Source organism: Bison bison, unplaced genomic scaffold, assembly GCF_000754665.1.
Source record: "Bison bison bison isolate TAMUID 2011002044 unplaced genomic scaffold, Bison_UMD1.0 scf7180017864340, whole genome shotgun sequence".
Taxonomy (NCBI): Eukaryota; Metazoa; Chordata; class Mammalia; order Artiodactyla; family Bovidae; genus Bison; species Bison bison.
The window spans coordinates 1683481-1695944 of record NW_011494912.1 but is presented as its reverse complement, the minus strand read 5'-3'; the positions used below and the strand labels follow the sequence as shown (position 1 = coordinate 1695944).

General features: G+C 42.1%; 1 protein-coding gene across 1 annotated transcript in view; it reads left to right on the top strand.

Annotated features, from left to right (window-relative positions):
- Window positions 1–12464, top strand: part of AUTS2 (autism susceptibility candidate 2) — a 1223225-nt gene that overhangs the window by 288611 nt on the left and 922150 nt on the right. Inside the window, exon 3 of the mRNA XM_010854341.1 lies at window positions 7679–7891. Coding sequence (XP_010852643.1) covers window positions 7679–7891 — 213 coding nt within the window. The remainder of the gene's footprint in view (window positions 1–7678; window positions 7892–12464) is intronic.

Sequence of the window (12464 nt, the reverse complement as noted above, 5' to 3'; positions counted from 1 at the left end):
ACCTATATGCAGGTCAGGAAGCAACAGTTAGAACTGGACATGGAACAACAGACTGGTTCCAAATAGGAAAAGGAGTATGTCTGTTGTCACCCTGCTTATTTAACTTCTATGCAGGGTACATCATGAGAAACGTTGGGCTGGAAGAAGCACAAGCTGGAATCAAGATTGCCGGGAGAAATATCAATAACCTCAGATATGCAGATGACACCACCCTTATGGTGAAAGTGAAGAGGAACTCAAAAGCCTCTTGATGAAAGTGAAAGTGTAGAGTGAAAAAGTTGGCTTAAAGCTCAACATTCAGAAAATGAAGATCATGGCATCTGGTCCCATCACTTCATGGGAAATAGATGGGGAAACAGTGGAAACAGTGTCAGACTTTATTTTTTTGGGCTCCAAAATCACTTCAGATGGTGATTGCAGCCATGAAATTAAAAGATGCTTACTCCTTGGAAGGAAAGTTACAACCAACCTAGATAGCATATTATTTTATTTTATTTTATTTTTTAACTTTACAATATTGTATTGGTTTTGCCATATATCAATCAACATGAATCTGCCTAGATAGCATATTAAAAAGCAGAGACATTACTTTGCCAACAAAAGTCCGTCTAGTCAAGGCTATGGTTTTTTCCAGTGGTCATGTATAGATGTGAGAGTTGGACTATGAAGAAAGCTGAGTGCCAAAGAATTGATGCTTTTGAACTGTGGTGTTGGAGAAGACTTTTGTGAGTCCCTTGGACTGCAAGGAGATCCAACCACTCCATCCTAAAGGAGATCAGTCCTGGGTGTTCATTGGAAGGACTGATGCTGAAGCTGAAACTCCAATACTTTGGCCACCTCATGCAAAGAGTTGACTCCTTGGAAAAGATGCTGGGAGGGATTAGGGGTGGGAAGAGAAGTGGAGGACAGAAGATGAGATGGCTAGATGGCATCACCGACTCCATGGACATGAGTTTGAGTGAACTCCGGGAGTTGGTGATGGACAGGGAGGCCTGGCGTGCTGAGATTCATGAGGTCGCAGAGAGTCGGACACTACTGAGTGATTGAACTGAACTGAACAAATACATGAAAAGATGCTCAACATCACTCATTATCAGTGAAATGCAAGTCCAAACCACAATGAGGTACCATCTTACACCAGTCAGAATGGCTGCTATCAAAAAGTCTATAAACAATAAATGCTAGAGAGGGTGTGGAGAAAAAGGAACCCTCTTACACTGTTGGTGGGAAGGCAAACTAGTACAGCCACTATGGAGAACAGTGTGGAGATTTCCTTAAAGCACTGGAAATAGAACTGCCATACAATCCAGCAGCCCTGCTGCTGAGCATACACACCGAGGAAACCAGAATTGAGAGAGACACGTGTACCCCATTGTTCGTTGCCGCACTGTTTACAATAGCTAGGACATGGACGCAACCTAGATGTCCATCAGCAGATGAATGGATAAGAAAGCTGTGGTACATACACACAATGAAATATTACTCAGCTATTAAAAAGAATGCATTTGAAACAGTTCTAATGAGGTAGATGAAACTGAAGCCTATTATACAGAGTGATGTAAGTCAGAAAGAAAAGCACCAATATAGTATATTAGTGCATATATATGAAATTTAGAAAGATGGTAACGATAACTCTGTATGAGAGACAGCAAAAGAGACACAGATATAAAGAACAGACTTTTGGACTCTGTGCAAGAAGGTGAGGGTGGGATTATTTGAGAGAATAGCTTTGAAGCGTGTATATTACCATATGTGAAATAGATGACCAGTCCAGGTTTGATGCATGAAACAGAGCACTCAGGGTCAGTGCACTGGGACAAGCCTGAAGAATGGGATGGGGAGGGAGGTGGGAGAGGGATTCAGGATAGGGAGACACATGTACACCCATGGCTGCTTCATGTCAATATATGCCAAGAACCACTACAATATTGTAAAGTAATTAGCCTCCAATTTAAATAAATTAATTAAAAACAAACAAAAAAAGTGATGAACATGAGAGGTTATTTTTTTGAATGCCATATTGATTATTTTGTAAATTCCTATAGTGTCTGCTTTGGTTATTTACTACAGAAGTTTAGGCCCTAAAAGTAGGTTTGTAAGTCCCATTTGTTCGGAAGTCCAAAGTGGGGGCCCAGTATGAACATATCCATGTAGACATGAATTTTAAAAGGGCTGTTATGTCTTGTTTCTTTAATTTTCACTGCAAACTCTTTTTTTTTTTTTTGCACTTAAGTGATGGAATCAGTGTTTGTAAAGCCATTCAAAAGCAAGTACAAATGCAATATAATAAACAAAGGACTTAACAGACTAAAATGACGGCACACAGCCAGCCAATAAGATGGTGACAGAGAAAGTGTGTTTTCTTTTTCTCCTGGCTTCTCTGTTATTTTCTTTGCAAGTCCCCAAGGTCAAGTAACTAATTGAAGAGGTTCTGCTCAGATTGCACCCCTCTTACACGTGTACGTACATTTGGGCACATACAAGCACTCATATTTGTAAGTGATGGGCGGCCCTCAGTTTAGGTTGGGAAAATCAGAGAGGCTCTCTTTCTAAGATCTATTTCATGCACGATAGGCAAATTGTGCCGTTATTTTCTGTTTCCTCTGGCTTCATCTGTAATCAGCAAATGGAGCCCTGCAGCCTGCACAGTGTTCCGTCTGCAATTTTTCGCTCTCCCTTAGTTTGCACAACACCAAACCATCTCATTTTGAAATTCAAGAGTGGCAGAGGAAGCCTTTGGTGGAAGGTTGTAATTTGGGAGAAGGGAAAGTCAAGAGCAAGATCACCTTTCCATCACCAAGAAGAAAGGCTGGGTGTCGAAGGAAATTGCCACTATTAGTCGGTCTCTGAGCCTGCCTCTCAGCATATGCACTGCTGTGACCCTGCCCTCCATCACCAGTGACCTAAAAATCACATAATTTCAACTGTTCACGAAACCTCTTCCTGTCTGTTGTACATAGCTTGTGCACTTACCCCCTCTATTGCCAGCAAGTGTGTGTAAATCTTTCTACCTCACAGCCTAGCCTTCTGTTGGCTGGCTGGCATTCTTGCTTCTTCTTGTGTGTGTTTACTCGGTTGCATCCGTCGTGTCCGAGTCTTTGTGACCCTTTGTAACCTGCCAGGCTTCTCTGTCTTCTGAGATTATCGGATGAATGCCTTAAAGCATTTCCCCTAGATCTTTTCGTTTTCCTTCTGTCCTCCTCCTCTGTTAATCTGCTGAATGCTTCCCCTTGCTGAGTATGAGGCATAGTCATCTTATTTTAAAAAGCCACTGTAGATATTTCTGATAGACATTAATTTTCTTTGGGAACCATGGTAGACTAATGGCTCAACAGGCCTTTGAAAATTGCCGTTCGTCGATCCTAAAAAGTTATTTTATACACCAGACAATCTGTCTTTTTATATTGAAGCAGTGCTTTATAGGCTGCCCAAGTTTCTTTAAGGGAACACTTAAATTAGTTACTGATAATTTGTTGGTGGAAGGATGTATGCACACATACACATGTATGTAACCATGTGTTCAACTCTTTAGAATGTTAAAAGGTGAGTAGTTTATAATCTATTTGTCTTTGAGTCTCATTGCTTAAAATGGACAGTTTTTGTTTTCATTTCACCCCCAAGATAGCCATTGAGATGTTAAGTGATTATTTTACTTCATACATAGCAAAGAGTCAGGATAGGTTTGTAGAGGAAATAAATAAATAGCAGCCTGTTTCTTTTCAGGAACTGTTCCAAAGTGTCTATGTAGTAACTTATAAGTAAACCTTAATCTTTGAAACAGTAAAGATGCTCTCTAAAGATAACCTTTTAAAACCTCTTACATAATAAAAACTTTTTAAAAGACTTCATTTCTTCTGCAGTACAGCAACTATACTCCAGTAAAAATTAAGTTAAAAAGTGGTTCATATTTTCTTTACTTCTTAAGCTACCACCTCTGTATACATCTTGAAGCTCTCTTTCTTTCCCTCTCCCCCTCACACAGCCTGCATAGTTTAAAATTTCAATATTAATTGGAGCTGAGATGATTGTACTGCTGCTGCTAGGACTTCAGCAGGTCTCTTACAAGCTAATGTCACGGCATGGGGTCCATTTGCTCTGTGCAGCTATTCTATGGTGCAGTGAGAATGCCTTGATTAATATGCTGCATGAAAATAAAATGGATTTAGAAAAAAATTATACTATACTCTCATAAATATTAATTCACATTTGTATGGAATTGCACATAATTTTCAGTATACTTTGGAGCACCTTCAGTATGAAGAAAGATTTCATTTCCAAAGAGAATGGCATAATTTTTTCAAAAAAAGCACGGCTGATACATTATTAAATATCATTTGTTTATTAATCCGATACTCCACATCCATATGATGTAGGGCAGTAGGTGGACTGTGTGACAGAGAAAGGCATTTTTTTTTTCAGCCTGTGGGAGCTTATGTATTACCTTTAGAAGTGGTGCAATTTAATCATATTATATAGAAGCAGTTCATGGTGGGACTCACCTGCCTGCTTCTGCTAGTGTTGCCATTATAACTGAGCGTTTTTTCATGAGAGCTGACTAAGTTGGTTACATGAGTGGTAAGTTGCTTCAGTCCTGTCCTACTCTTTGCGACCCCATGGTCTGTTTAGCCTGCCAGGCTCCTCTGTCCATGGGATTCTCCAGTCAGGAATACTGGAGTGGGTTGCCATTTCCTTCTCCAGGGGATCTTCCCAACTCAGGGATCAAACCGGTGTCTCTAATGTCTCCTGCATTGGCAGGCAGGTTCCTTACCATTAGCGTCACCTGGGAAAGCCCCAAATTGGCTAAATGTGAGGCCAAATACTGAGCAGATGTCTGACATAGCTGGTTGTGGTAGTAGACCCTGGACAGCATAGTGGACATTTACTGAATATTTGCCATGTGTTATGTGTTGTGTGCAAAGCTCTGAGACTGGGATCAATGGCTTCGTGCACTTACTTCAATCTCAGCCTGTCCCCTGAACACCTCCTCACCACATTCTTATTGTCTTGGGAGAGTTGCCTCTCCAATGGTAGAGGGTAAACCATCTGCAGTGGTAGCAGCTGGAAGTTAAACCAGAAACCACTCATTTGCCTTAGAAGATTGTTGTCTTTGATATTTTTATGGAAATTTTGTTTATTTTTGGCTATGCTGGGTCTTCATCACTTTGCACTGGCTTTCTCTAGTTGGCGGCAGGCAGGGGCTTACTCAGCCTTCCAGTGTGCGGGCTTCTTGTTGCAGGGCTTCCCTTGTTGCAGAGCACAGGCCCTTGGTTTGTGAGCTGTAGTAGCTTTGGCCCACGGGCTTAGTTGCTCTGCCGCAGGTGGAATCTTCCTGAGCCAGGGATCGAACACCTGTCTCCTGCATTGGCAGATGGATTCTTATCCACCGTGCCACCAGGGAAGTCCCAGTGTTAGATATCATCTTGCCCCAAAGATTACGCCCTTCCCCATCTCTGGGACTTCCTGCTGTTTTCTGTGATCCTTTTTGTGTGCCACCAGTGCCTGCTTATCCAGGTTCCTTGGTTTTCTGTTCCTGTCAGTGTTCCTGCCTTGCTTCACTCACTCTGTGTCAGAGGCAGCTTATAAAGATAGTATTTAAATCACTGTTGTAGTTTATAGATTTGGATACATTAGCTAGTGGTCTTGCTTATTTAGCAAGCATTAATTTGACCATCTGTTATTTGCCAGGTTCTCTAAGTGAAGCACTGGGGTTACTGATGCTTAGTACCTGACCTCATTCTTTCAGAGAATCATGCTACCAGCTGCCTCAGGGCCTTTGCACAAGCTGTTCTCTGTGCCCAGACTTTCAGATCTAGGTCAAGTGCCAGTCATCTCCTGAGCCATGGCACCCCTCCTCCAGACAGACCACTTCCCCTGTGATCTTTCTTTTAAAACAGCTTAGTTTGCAATTACCTGTTTGTGTGATTTGATTAGTGATTTGATTATTTGTTCCCTAATTTCTAAATTCCATGAGGTTGGGGTCTTTTTGCCCCACACAGTTGTTTTCTCAGCACCTGTAGGATAGTGCCGAGTTTGTACTTGGCATATAAAGGGTGCACAAAAAATATTTGTTGAATGAGTGGAACCCTGAGAACATTGCTTTGCATCACCAAATGTTCTCCTTTAACTGGCAACATTGGGAGGTGGGGTGTCCTTCAACTAGAAAAGGGAGGAATATGGAAGAGTGGGCTTTTGAGGTTTAGGCAAAGCAGATGTTAAAAGTCCAAGGTCCCCAAATTTGGCCATGGCTAAACTGGGGAAGACATCAAGGAGCACTGTGTGTGTTAGTTCGGGAGTGTGGAGATATTGGAAAGATGTAGAAGAGATAACTGCCCCCAAGAATGCTGGCTGTGAAGGAAAGAGAGAGTGGTATTTTGAGAATGAGAAAGGGATGAAGGGGAATTTTTGTTTTGGTCTTACTGTATTTTTAAATGTATGTTTAGGATCATAGAAACCGAGAAATTGTGTGCAGATGAGGCTCCAGGAAGGAACATTTTCAGTGTAAGGAGGAACACATCCGTCTGTGCGTGCTTAGTCACTCAGTTGTGTCTGACTCTTTGCAACCCCGTGGACTGTGGCCCACCAGGTCCTCTGTCCATGGAATTTCCTAGGCAAGAATACTGGAGTGGGTTGCCATTTCCTCCTCCAGGGGATCTTCCTGACCCAAGGATAGAACCCAAGTCTTCTGTGTCTCCTGTATTGGCAGGCAAATTCTTTACCGCTGAGCCACCTGGGAAACCCCAGGAACATGTTCACTTATGAACAAATGATTGAATACCAAATCATTTTATTTTATTGCTTAATGTGTATATTTCTCAGGGTTCTGAAGGACTTTGACAGGTGTCAATCAGCCCATGAGGAAAATGGGCTCAGAGTTGCAGGGACTTACTCTGAGTTTTGTAGTGAATAATGTCAGCGTCAGAACCCAGGTCTTCAGCATCTCAGGATGCCCTGACCTGCCTGCAGGCACAGAGCTCACCTGTGTCCTGTGACTTGGAACACTTGTCTGTAGTTCCTATAGGTGCTGTCCCCTAGTCTAGAAAATCCATTACCCTTTTCCCACCCTCTCCCCTCCCCTGGCCACAGCCAGGAACAAATGACGAGTTACTGTTGATCTTGGTGATATGGTTGTTACATATTTTGCAAAGGAGATGGGAATTAAGGAACTCGGGGTAAGAGGAACTTGGGGTAAAAATATAATGCACTAAGGAAATATTTTAATCTTGTGAATTGAGTTTCTTTCACTCTGGCTCACCTCCACCTGGCCCTCCTGGTATGTTCAGTGCATGCACTTAGTACTCCTTTTCTGAAACATAGTTGGTGTACTATTTTGAGAAGCAAGTGTATTAAGCCTGCTAGAGGAATAGTGTGTGCTGGACCCAGAGCAGAATCAAATGGAAAGCTGCTCTCCCAGGCAGCAGTGAAACCACTTCTAATGGACAGATACTTTGTGCTTTGTTGAGTTCCCCATCTGCATTCCCCCCAACAAGATTAGAAAGGATACATCTGTGGTATTAGGGATTCAGAAAATTTTGGTTTAGTTTCAGGTAGTCTCATACCTCACTTTCTTGCCTTTACCGGGCTCCCTTCTAGTAACCCCTTTTAGCCTCTATTTTGGGTGTGACGCTAGCTACCTATGTAACCACCACTTCCCTTTCCTTCTCTCTCTTTTTTCCTACAGAAAGATGTAGCACTTAAGCCTCAGGAACGCGTGGAGAAACGCCAGACCCCTCTGACCAAGAAGAAACGAGAAGCACTTACCAACGGCCTGTCCTTTCACTCCAAGAAGAGCCGACTCAGCCACCCGCACCACTACAGCTCAGACCGAGAAAATGACCGCAACCTCTGCCAGCACCTCGGGAAGAGAAAGAAGATGCCGAAGGGGCTCAGACAGGTGAGAACGCTTAGGGCTTGTTCCGTCCTGTGGCTGCTCTTCCTCAGATGCCTACTTGTCTGTGGTTCTTCCTAACAGGTGGAGAGGAGATCCCTGGTGGGTGCTGGAGGGCTGCCCTGCAGAGCTGTGTGTTTGCTTCTAAAAGAGTATTCCAAAACCAAGCACTTTGAAACTTAGCGCGGTACCCTTTCAGTCACATGTGCTCTGTGTAGCAGAGACTGATGCTCGTGCTATTGGCATTGAAGGCAGACCGACGGAGGTCTTGGTGATGTCCAGGTAGACTGGCTTGCAGGGAGAGATCGTCTGGGGTAGAGGAAAGGAAACGGGCAGATCTGATCCTGTGCACTGTGTGTATCAAGGTCCTGACGTGCTAAACACGGTTGTCTGTATTCAGGCAGGGGACCCTGCCTGAGATTTGTATTTTCTAGCGAAGCTCAAATACTGTGGCATATGGGAGAGCAGTGGTGAAGAAATGAGGTTTTTTAGGTTTCCTCCACAGCCCATAATTCAGAATTGCCTTTGTGATCTGCCGCTTGTATGACAGCCTGGTGGTAGAGCTTCCTGGGCTGTTTAATAATTAGGTTTCAATGGTCCACAAGAAAATTCAGCTCTTGGCATTTGGGGAACCCTTCTGCCTGTGGAAATCCCCACATGAGATAGATTAATAATGAGAAGCGAAGCTGTTTATAGCAGCTTTTTCAGCACAAATCCAGAGGCTTTAGCACCTGCCGAGTTACCTGTGTCCTGGGTGTGTTTTGTTTGTTTTTGGAGGGACCAACGGGTGAGACTGACTGTCTCTTGAAGGAAGCAGAGGAAGGGAATGTGGTTCACAGAGCAGGTGCTGCTAATTAGAAGCTGAACAGGTAATTTCTAGTTTGCAGATGTTTCTCTGCAGAGTGAGAAGATCTAGGATCATACAAATCAGGGGTTCTAAAACTTCACAGATGATTAGAATCATATCATGAGCCTTATTAAACATCTTCCTGGCTTCACCCTAGAACCCGAGGAATCAGAATCACTGTACACTTTGGCACAGAAGTTTGTAGTCTTAGAAATTTCCTATTTGATAATGGTCAAGCCAGTTTGAAAATCATTCTTATAAAGAATCAAGAACATTTTTCTGGTGATGAATTTTAGTCAGAAGTTTGGAAAAATGAAAATCTCTAAAAGATTTAGTGAGCAGTTTGGTGTCAGAGTTGAACTTGATGAGTAAACTTCTGAGAAAATACATGGAGCGATGGATTTCAGCATGGACTCAGGAGGATCTCAGGAAAGTGTCCCTGATTCTCACACATTTGGCAGTTTTTCTTTGTCGTCAAATAAATTGCCAGATTGGAGTTATAAAAGTAATTACTAACATTTGTCTAATACATAGCACAGTTATCACTCGGTAAAGGAGTTTCTGTAGTATGATCTATAATTTTCACAACAACCCTGGTGAGGAGATGATATGATATTATGGTTACTTTACAGATGGGAAAACTGGGGCTTAAAGAAATAAAGTGACTTGTCTGAGGCCACTTAGCTGTGAGGGACAGAGCCAGGGTTTAGACCTAGATTTCTCTGCCCTGCTCTGTTTTTATTGTATATTGTGCTTCCTGTGGTTGATATAAGGACTCCAGGTCATGGGGTGCAGGGAATCTACAAGTATTTTTAGAAAGTTCATGGGTTGGTTTGGTCAGAGGGAGGGATTGTGGTTATAGAAATGGCCTGTGAAAGCTCAAGAAGAAAATAGGATAAACTCCCAAACACAGCATAGAAAATTTGGATGAAGATTAATATATATATACATATATATATATATTTTTTGGTCAGAAAGTGGGGTGAGGTCTAGGTTATGTAAAAGATAATGTGCCTCTGGTATTTGTGACTCGCAGACCAAGCCTCTCCCTGTGAGCTATGTGGAAAAAGTGGGTTTTCCAATGTCCAGAGATTGCCCTGTGACCGCTGCCTCTCTGGGAGGGCCTCCCTCCCACAGGGTGGGAGGCCTTTCAGGCAAGAGATCAGTTTAATTCTGAGCCTCCCCAGAGCTGTGGTTCCTTATCCTTGACTCTCTTACTCCCAAGCTTGATCTGACTTTTCTGTTCTCCTTTCTCAAAATTCTTCTTTCTACTTTGTCCTCTAGTTGAAAGAGTCTGTGATCCTACAAGAAGGCTAGGACTCATCTGTCTCAAATTCGAGTAGCTTTTTGGTCTTAATGATCAATCTTTTGGTACTAATGGTGTTTGAAATCAAAGCTATCCTTGTTTCAGGGAAAATATTTGGAAAGCAATTAGTCTGACTCACTTTTTATGAATCACAGAGAAGAAAAGAATGAATTGTATTTGGGGCCTGTGAAAGAATTTTAAAAACAAGTGGTGTTTTCTTATCTTCAGTGTTGATGCCAAAGTATACTATCCAATTTAAATTTTTTTTTAAGTAGGAAGGGAAACCAAAGTTGATAATTGAGGTAAAACTGTAATGCTTTTATTTATAATATTCCTAGCATCAGATGTGCTATTATGAAGCCCTGAGCAAAGCACTGTCTGTTGCTGCCCATCTGTAAAATGAGAGTTTTAGACTAGAAGTTTTCTCGGTCCCATGATCTAAGTTTTTGAATAACACAGAGATACTGAATATATAGTGTTGCTGAAATCTGTAATGGAATATCATCGTAGGCTTGAAAGTAATTTAATTTTGAAGTCTGTAACTGGTTGGATCTGTGAAAACATTAAGGGGAGAGAATGAGATGCATTCCTGGTATGTCACCCCAGGTAAGGGCTGTCCGTTGTGTGATCCTTGGTAAAAGGTGACACACAGATGTGTTTAATGGTTACAGTAGATGTTCCACAACTTGTGGTAAGGATGTCTGAGACTGCTTTCCTACCATGCCAGATGTCTGTACACATCACAGTTACTTCCACCACCCCGTCTTTGCCTCTTTTCAGATAAAGTAGCTGAATCTTAACTGTTTTAGCTACGAGGGGACCTTGAGACAGAAGTGGGCCTTGAGGAGAATTTCTAAATTAATGGATTGTTATTCAGTGCCTCTCATTGAGAGAGTGATAAAATTGCAAGAGCCATAGATGAAAGAGAGCAGCAGGAGGTAAGAATTTATTCTTTAGTTTTGACTTGGTGACAGTGGATTAGATTTGAAACTAGGAATTGGTACTCCCTAAGCAAGGGACTTCGGAGAAGGCAATGGCACCCCACTCCAGTTCTCTTGCCTAGAAAATCCCATGGACGGAGGAGCCTGGTAGGCTGCAGTCCATGGGGTTGCTAAGAGTCAGACACGACTGAGCGACTTTGCTTTCACTTTTCACTTTTGTGCATTGGAGAAGGAAATGGCAACCCACTCCAGTGTTCTTGCCTGGAGAATCCCAGGGACGGGGAGCCTGGTGGCTTGCCGTCTATGGGGTCACACAGAGTCGGACACGACTGAAGCGACTTAGCAGCAGCAGCAGCAAGCAAGGGACTTAACGTGCAGCTTTCCGTAACTGTGGGAAGATGTTACTCCTCAGTGCAGAGAAAATAGAAGGTGTGTGTGTTTTTTTTTTTTTCCTGAAACTTCATTGAAGGCAACTAATCTTTTTACTGTGAGAATGCAAGTACATACTTTTTTTAAGAGAGATGTGTAGTTCTGAAATTAAACCCCCTTTTCCTTCTCTTGCCTGATTATAAAACCTCACTTCTCATGAAACTTTTCCAAACTGTTAAAATAAAGTGTTTTTAACTAGCACTTAGCTACCCCCGTGGAACTTACCTGTTGGGTTATGTTTTTAAATATAAATACATAGTGACTTAGAAGATACTGAACTAGCAGCTGTCTTATAAAAGGGTTCCACTTTTTTATATGGCAAATTTGAAAACTTTACAAAAGGGTTTTAAAAAGTGAAGGAAGGGACAAGTTAACCATTACACACAAGAGTGCATGTCTTTCTCATCTCCCTGTGCTTATGTTTATCCTATGCAGAATTATTTGCTTACGATGTGAGTACTCAGACATTATATTGCAAAGTTTTGGCTCTTACTAATAAGGGTATGGTAGGTCCCCCCTCCCCCAATTTGACTTAGGAGTGGGAAAATCAAAACAGAGGTTGTTAGGTCCTCTGCATAAGAATCTTTACTCTGTTAATTGGGAAACTACCAAAGAACACCAGGAAAGCACGGGCTGCCAGACTTTCTACCCAAGCCCTAAGTTTTGCAGAAGCTAATTAATCTTTGGGAAAACTTAACTCCTCTAAGGGCTCTGAGTTTAGTTTTCTTTCAGTATGTCTGACTTCCAGACCACAGGGGATGCTTTAAAATTTTAATACTTTGTCGTTGAAAACACTGAGAGCCAGGGGGTTTTAAAAATAGAGAAGCGATAGGGAAAAGTTGATAAGGGTTCAGAGAACTCTCATATTTGGCTCTGAGTGAATATTTCTAAATCTCCATTTAGTCCATTAGTCTGTCCTCTCTCTCTCTAGTATGAACTGAAGCAGAGGAAATAGGCCTAAATCAACTAGGAGGAATTTTTAGATTATATGAACTTTCCTAACAAACAGATACCAGGATGGATCACCAAAATAAATCCCAGAGTCTCCCTCCTAAT